Source organism: Camellia sinensis, chromosome 7, assembly GCF_055761805.1.
Source record: "Camellia sinensis isolate YWXY chromosome 7, ASM5576180v1, whole genome shotgun sequence".
In the NCBI taxonomy this organism is placed as follows: Eukaryota; Viridiplantae; Streptophyta; class Magnoliopsida; order Ericales; family Theaceae; genus Camellia; species Camellia sinensis.
Window position 1 is genome coordinate 190698491 of NC_138967.1, and position 8424 is coordinate 190706914.

Sequence of the window (8424 nt, forward strand, 5' to 3'; positions counted from 1 at the left end):
AACCCATAATCATTACATTATTCTCTCACAAAAAAACTCAAAAAAGTCAAAAAGCCAAAAAGCCCTTCCCAAACCAAGCTTTTAAGCCCAGGCTAAAATAGCCAAAAAAGCCAAAAAGCCAACCCACTTCCCAAACAGAGGCATTGTAATTTCCAAAATTATAAGAGGTAATTTGCAATTTAAATAAATCTTAGATGATCTATTTATAATTTACTAAAAAATTACATTTCAGTGATAAACTTTATAAATGTAATTGTTTTGAGAAATTTTTTCTCATTTGTAATTTTTTCTAAAATTAAAAGCAAAGGTGCCATAGGGTGGGATTGAAGGGTGTATTTGAGGCATCATCATAACGTTGTGATGACGTCACAAGTTGCTACCCAAAATTTAAACAGCCACGAGTACCTTCCTTGATCTCAAGGGAAAGAAACTGCCTCATGTGGGTCCCTACAATGGCCGCCAGCAATTTCCCCTTTGACCCTCCAAACAACAAACAAACATCTCTCTCTCTCTCTCTCTCTAAATAGCAATTGAAATTTTGGTTTGGTTCTCACATTTGCAAAATACAGATTATAGAAAGACTGATACACTTACAACATAAAGCATTTTCAAAACCCCAAGAGATACATACTAGTATGTCAAATGTTGTGGAAGAACCTCGTCTGGTGGTTCGAAAGTTTCTAGCCAGGCCTCAACATGAAGGTGTTGGTGCCATTGTTAGACGAAGCATTGGGAGGTAGTATAATTCTGTTTGGTTTTATTTTTACAATCTGTTTTTATTTTCTCTTTTTGTCTCAAAATATTAATAAATTTTAGAAAAAGAACAAAATAAATTTTAGACGAAGCATTGGGGGGTAATATAATGGGTTTTTGTGTTTGTTCAGGTTTGAATTGAAATACTTTGATCCTTTTCTTGTTCTAGATGAATTCTCAGGTGAGTTGGGTCTCTCTGTTTTGCTCTGTTTTACTCTGTTTCTTTATGACAAACGCATACATTTGTTCAATGTCTGAATTCTGATTTTTCTTTTTAATTTTTTTAACAATATTGCAGTTTCTGCACCTGCTGGGTTTTCTGATCATCCACACACAGGTTTGAATTTGATTATTGAACTCTTATTTGTTTTTCTTTTTTCTTTTTTTTTGTTTCTGTTTTTAGTTGAGAAAAGATTGCTGATGCTCTGTTTTTCATATTTAACAGGATTTGAAACAGTTGCATACAAGTTGCAGGTACATATATACTACCAATTATTATTAGTTTTTTCTAATAATTTTTAAAAAATTATTACTGGATCGAATTCTATGATTAATATAGTTTTATACTTTTCTTTCTTTTTTTCAAGCTAATGAAACTTCTCTCATAGTGCTCTGCTTTTATGGAACCTAACATAAATTAGGATAGAAGTTAGGAAGAACCTCAACTTCATATTAATGAGAGCATGGTGCATTGGGTCATCACTTTTTAAGATAGACCCATTTTTTAAATTTCATTTCTTGTCATTTCTACTATTTTTATATGAAGAGCTTGTGACATCATTTTTTTTTTCTTTTCACAAATTAAATTATATTTTTTTCAATAACCACAAAAGATAATTTTTTATTATTATTTATGGATAATTATTATTTTTTGTTTATTTTTATTTTTAGTGATGCTCTTTTTGTTTTCCTCCAATTTTGAGTTATTATTTTTTTTAAAACTTTTTAGACTTATAAAAATTGAAAGTGGTTTGAATTTCCTTTTGACTCATTTAGTAGGCTTATTTTAAATAAATAAAAAATTTGTTTTAATATTTAGGATTGCCAAGTCTAAACGAGCCAACAAAAAAAAAAAACTCAAAGTTTGGAAAAGTTCTTAACTTTTGTTAACATGTGTTTTTAAGCCTCGTTTGGGAATAGACTTTTTTAGTAATTTTTAGCTTTTTAGTTAAAATGTGATGTAAAAAAAATTAGTATGTTTGGAATGATTTTTTGACTTTTTACGAAAAGATATGCACAAAGTAGAAAAAAAAATGAAATCTTTGACTTTTTGGTATGGGTTGTTGGCTTTTTGATTTTTTTAGTAACTCTTTGACTTTTTGGCTAAAAAAGTTACTTGCCAAACGAGGCCTTAGAAAACATATTAAAAAGACTTGAAATGATTATATATTTTTTATTACATGTGCTTTCTTCTCATGATAGTGCTACATGCACCAATTAGTATACACAGTAGTGTACAAATTAGTATTATAATATTATTATTGACCATATTTATTATACAAGTTACAAGTATTCAAAACTATACAAATAATGTCACATCATCTGTTAGTAGACTAATGTACATATTAATTAGTATATATAGTATTATTCATCTTCTTAACATATATGCGATAACAAAATCTAATAAAAAATAAGTTGAAAGAAAGGCACATACTAACAAAATTTAATAAAAATAAAATTTAAAAAATACATAATAAAATCTAATAAAAATAAGTTTAACTTATACACTGTCAACAAACTACAAAATTAATCAGTTTGGTGTGTGTGTGTGTGTAACTCTCAAAAGGGTGCATAACTTTTATCTTATTGTTTATTAGTTAGGAAAAAGGTATAATATATAAGGAGTAGCGGGGGATTATTGTCTTATTTGGAAAGTTAACTATTTTAGTTGGTTATTTGATATTTTGATTATTTCAGTTTGATTAAAATAATTATATTAAGAAAGTTAGTTGGCTTTTGTTTGTTTTTTTTTTAGTAGTTGATTTGATAATTATGACAGAAAAAATAAAATAATTATGAGTTAGATTCAATATTTTATTTTATTGACTATTTTAACATATTTTGTCTTTTAGTGGACTTTAAGACTCAAATATATAATATATTATAAGATACCATCAATTTTTTTTTTTTCCCGCTCTCGCAAAAATAGACAACGACATGGATAACTTGTATGATAAACTATTTTCGAATTTTGTTTTTAAGAAATCATTTTTAATGAAGCCCTTTTAGGTTGCATTTTCAATTTGGAGAAAGCACCAATAAATCCCAAATTTAGAAATGTTAACACATTTAGTCCTAAAAGTTTTTTTTGGACTAATAGGTCCTATTTCCCAAGAAGCTTACTATAGGCCTTTTTATGATTTCCCTTCTTTTCAAGCATCAAACATTATTCATCAAACATCAAACATTAGCAACGTCAGGATTATTCGTATAATGTCGATGAAAACATTAGCAACGTTGAAATTATTCATCCAACATCAAACATTAGCAACGTTAGGATTATTCATCAAACATCAAACATCATCATCAAAACAACATTAAAAATAATGATTAAATAATTTTTTAAATAACGATTAAACATCAAAATAACGATTAAAATAACATCAAATATAAAAAATAACGATTAAACAATTTTTTCTAATCAAACATCATCATCATAACAATTTTTTTTGATCAAACATCATCCTAACAATTTTTTTGATCAAACATCATCATAACATCAAAAACATCTCAGATCGAAACCCAGATCTGATTCGGAACACATCTCAAAAACCCACATCTCGGATCGGCTCTGTGAGAAATAGAGAGAGGGAGATGGGTTCGGAACGCAGATCTGATTTGCGGAGTAGGGATGAGGCCTCGTACTCCACCGTCTTCATGTTGAGTGCGATTCGAGGACTCATCACGAAAGGGCTTGGCCATGCTCCCAGAACTTTCACTTTGCTTTTCGCCATTGTTTCCAAAGAAGAGAAGCAAACCAACAGTGAGTGAAATACTGTTAACGATGCACAATGGTGTGTGCGTGTGAGATGTGTATTTGGTTTGCATAAGCAAGCATGTTACGATGAAGATTCAAGACCACATATGTTTGATGTTGTTTGATGATGATGATGTAATGTTTGATATTGTTTTGATGATGATGTTGTGATGTAAAAAAAGGATTAAATGGTTTATAAAAAAAACACTCATGACTAGATAGTAACATTTTTCAATACGGGATTTATGAGTAATTTTTTCTTTTAATTTTAAAATATATTTTTGCACAAAAATAAATATGATCTAAAAATAATGAGTATTTTTGAATTTTTCATTATTGTTGTTTTTTAGAATATGAAAATGAAAACATAAAATACGAGAAGTACCAAGTTCTCCATTGTTTGATGCCCTGTTAAGCACATTCACATGGGGCTCTCATATTTTTTGGGCATCCAATAGGAGAGGCGTTGAGTGGACTCATCTAAGTGATCTAACTGTTAATTTTATAGGGTGTTTTTTAGAAGATTATTTATTAAAAAAATTAAATTGATTAGATATTAATAGTTATATTATCAGATAATATCTATCTATCTTTTAAATAAATAAATAAGAAGTATAATTTTAATAATAGAATGTTCAATTTTTTAATACAAATGTGATATGATCATGTTATTATTGATGTTCAATCATCTTTCTAATGTAGTGTTTTGAGAAGTTGGTAAAAAATTAACTTTTAAGTTTTTTGACTTTTTTAACAAAAAATTTGACTTCTTTGACTAAAAAAGCTAAAAAATTGACTTTTTTAGCTTCTTTTCAAAGTGCCCCCAATATATTTTGTAGATCTTTAAAAGTAAACCGTCCATCTTTATATTTTGTATAAATATGTTTATATTTTGTATAAATATGTTTATTAAATTTTAGAAAGTGAACCGTTTATATCATCGAGGTAGACCTTGAGTCCTCACCTACCGGAGACAATCCAAATATGATTTTTTTTGATCTAAAAGTTTCATTGACTTTGCCTCCGTTTGGGAAGTGGGTTGACTTTTTGGCTTTTTGACTTTTTTGGCTATTTTAGCCTGGGCTAAAAAGTTTGGTTTGGAAATGACTTTTTGGTTTTTTTGACTTTTTTTGTGACAGAAGAGTGCAATGATTATGGGTTGGATGTGATGTTTTGTTTTTTGTGGCTAAAATAGCCTATTTTGTTTTTTGTGGCTAAAATAACCAAAAAAACCGGGAAAAGCCCTTTCCAAACGGACCCTTTGTTAGATGAATTGTATTGTAGTTATTGACATAGGAGCACTTTGGGAAAATGTTAAAAAAGTCAATTTTTGGATTTTTTAATTTTTTTAGTTACAAAGTCATTTTTTTTACCTAAAAGAACACAGCTTTTTATCAAAAAAGTTAAAAATTTTAAAAATTAATTTTTTACTAACTTCTTAAAATACCATATAATCTTCACTCACCCAATTAAATTGAAACTGAAAAGAAGTTTTATATTGTTTGGAATATATTGTATATAGGGAGCTATGAAACATGAAGATTTTGAGGGGCGCAAGGGGACAATAGGAGTTGGAGATTTGCAATGGATGACTGCTGGAAGAGGAATAGTTCACTCTGAGATGCCTGCATCCCAAGGTACTCAAAAGGCCTTGCAGTTGTGGATCAATCTCTCCTCCAAACATAAACGTCAAGTTTGGAAAGGCTAAATAAGTATATTTTTTAATTTTTTATAAAATATGGGTTAGATTTAGATTGGGTTTGAAGTGATGTGTTAAAGAAGTGATATGACTTAAATAAGATGATATGACTTAAATAGGATAGTGACTTTTTGACTTTTTGAATTTTTTTAAGGATGCCAAACTTGGCCAAAATGTAAGTTTGTTTATATATCCGAATGCTTTCTCGTAATTAATAGGACTAATCACAAAAATTAATTATTAACCAAAATTAATAATCTTGGAAGATTTGGTGAACACTCTTGAAAAAAAAAATTCTTGAAAAGTCTAACAAATATCACTATTATCAAAATATTAAGTTTTAAAATAATATAACTTTTGATATAGATGTCGGTTTTTAATAAAATTAATATTTTTAAAATTCTCTCATCAAGATTTATCAAATAATATTCATATTGACTATGAATTTTTTTTTTTTAAATATTATTGTTGAAATTAATATAAACAGTAACTTTAATATGTTACTCTATTTGACAGTAATATGTTATTCTGTTTGAGAGTAACACATTACTCTATTTGACTGTAATTTTGATTCATAATAACATGTTATTCTGGTAATATTATCTAAGAAAGAAAAAATATATATATATATATATTTTTACTTTGTCTACTTAATTTTGTGTTTTCCCCTTAAAAGAGATTTATGGGGAAAGAAAAATTAAATTATCTGGTTCACCAATTAAGGGTCTAATAGAAGGATTTGAACTAAACTTTCCTAATCTTTAATAGTACGTAGCAATCATCAGTAAGACTAACATCTTGGTTGTTTTCCAAAAGCTTTTACATTATTCTGTGTGCTTCCAACCCCCCAATATCTATGTGCCTTTTGTATTTGAATCCCACGTAAAAGAAAAAAGAGGCCTTCCTTGATAATGAATTGTTGAGAGAATTCCTATTTGATTCTGGTGTTGCATTTGATTCTGGTTTTTAATAAAATTAATATTTTTAGAATTCTCTGGACCTTTTAATTCTGGTGTTACATTAGATTTTCCTAAGGAATTGTTGAAATTTTATATAGGTGGGGTGTGTCTAGTGGTTTTGGGATACAGTAATGCTATGAATTTAGAAAATTTATTCAGAAAAATAATGTGGTTGAGATTTGTTTCAAATGTAAATCTTACTATATAATAATTGAATCTAGACCATACATCATTTTTCAGAATAAAATTCTTGACAGATTCATGATTCCTATCTTTTTGTTTTAAAGGGTGTGCATAGTAATGTCTCTCTTTATACCTGATGAGATGAAATCTTTTTGTGTGCATCCATGAATCGTAAGAATTCTCAAAAAAGTAGAGGAAAAAAATCCGAAAAAAAAAAACTCACTTTTTAGGATACCAAAAACTTGATTTCAAATTCCTGAAAGCTATTTTTTGCACTAAAATAAAAACAATGAGTATTATCAAATTTTTTATTATTTTTGTTTCCGTAAAACACAAAATGAAAATGAAGAAAATGAAAAACAATCCATTAAGTTTGCATAGTCATTCAAACCCATTATCTATTTTGCTTAATCACAGGATTGAGCCAAGGTATCAAAAAATTTCAAGCAAGGGCATCCCAAAGGCTACAAAAGATAGAGTCATGGTCAGAGTAATAGCTGGTGAGTCCTTAGGAACCAAATCACCAGTATACACAAGAACACCCACTATGTACTTGGACTTCACTCTCAACGCAGGGTCCCATCGTCATCAACCAATACCCATTTCATGGAATGCATTTGTGTATGTTTTGGCTGGTGAGGGCAATTTTGGCAACTCAAAATCATCGCTTGTAACGCCTCACCATCTTCTTCTTTTGGGCTCTGGGGATGGGCTTGAAGCTTGGAACAAGTCATCAAAGCAGCTAAGGTTTGTGCTAGTTGGAGGTGAACCGTTGGGTGAACCAGTGGTGCAGTTTGGGCCATTTGTGATGAACAGTCAATAGGAGATTGATCGGACAATTGAAAATTGTGAGAATTATAGTAATGGGTTTGAGAAAGCGAGGCATTGAAGATCTGAAGCCATGATTTATCCTGCTAAATATTAGTTGTACATTTTTTAACTTTTAATTTTTATTTTGGTAATTGTTTGACTTCAAGTGATGAATGGAAAATGAGTCGACAATGTATTGAAATGTAACTCTCTAAGTTAATGAATGATTAAAGATGAATTATGATGTATTTTATTTGTGTGCCATTATTCATGAGAGAGTTCTCCCACCTAGGGTAGTTTTCCAAGTTAATTAGGTATTTTTAGCGTACAATGCCACATCAATTGTGCTAATATTATATTTTAATACACAATAGTGTTTAAATGTTATAATTCTGCTCAAACTGTGCATAATATGGTTGTGTGTATTCGCAATTATCTTTAAATTTAATTATAATTAAAAAATAATAATTCAATCATTAATATTTTCAGATTGAATACACATAAATTGTAATTTAAATTAAAATTATTTAAATAAAAAATAATTGTAAAACTCCACCAACCCAAAAATAATTAGAAAAGCAGTAGCCAAACTGGATTTGCATAGCCCTAAAAAAAATTAAACAGACAAATAAATACATTGAGCTTCTTTAAAATTTGGAATAAATATAAATAGTTTTATAATTTTGGCATACGCACATTAACTTCCCTTTTGATTTCCAAAGTTTTGATTGTGTCAATTTGATCCTCAAGACACAATTTAAATATTAGAGATCAAATTGATACAGGATTGGTATTTTAGTGATCAAAATATAATTAAAACAAAGAAGACAAAAAGTGGAGGATTGGAACATATATTGTAGGGGTGCAACTCAAGCATTCCAAGCCCAACTCAAGTTGTACTGAATGCACAGACCTGCTCAAGCTCAAATTGTAACCCGAGGTTCAAGCTTGACCCGAATTAAGTCCGAATTGCACAAAAAATATTTTTTCGCATTTAATTTTTACCAATATAGTCATCTTACTTCAAAAATCACAAACATGTG

The 8424-nt window shown here is 29.0% G+C and overlaps 1 protein-coding gene across 1 annotated transcript; it reads left to right on the plus strand.

Annotated features, from left to right (window-relative positions):
- The first annotated feature begins 494 nt into the window (after positions 1-494).
- LOC114285295 (pirin-like protein) lies at positions 495-7629 on the plus strand. Its single transcript, XM_082880247.1, is given in 6 exon segments — positions 495-736; positions 885-934; positions 1052-1090; positions 1199-1227; positions 5253-5423; positions 6996-7629. Coding segments are annotated over 6 exon segments (891 nt in total). The 5' UTR covers positions 495-635; the 3' UTR covers positions 7497-7629.
- The last annotated feature ends 795 nt before the right edge of the window (positions 7630-8424 follow it).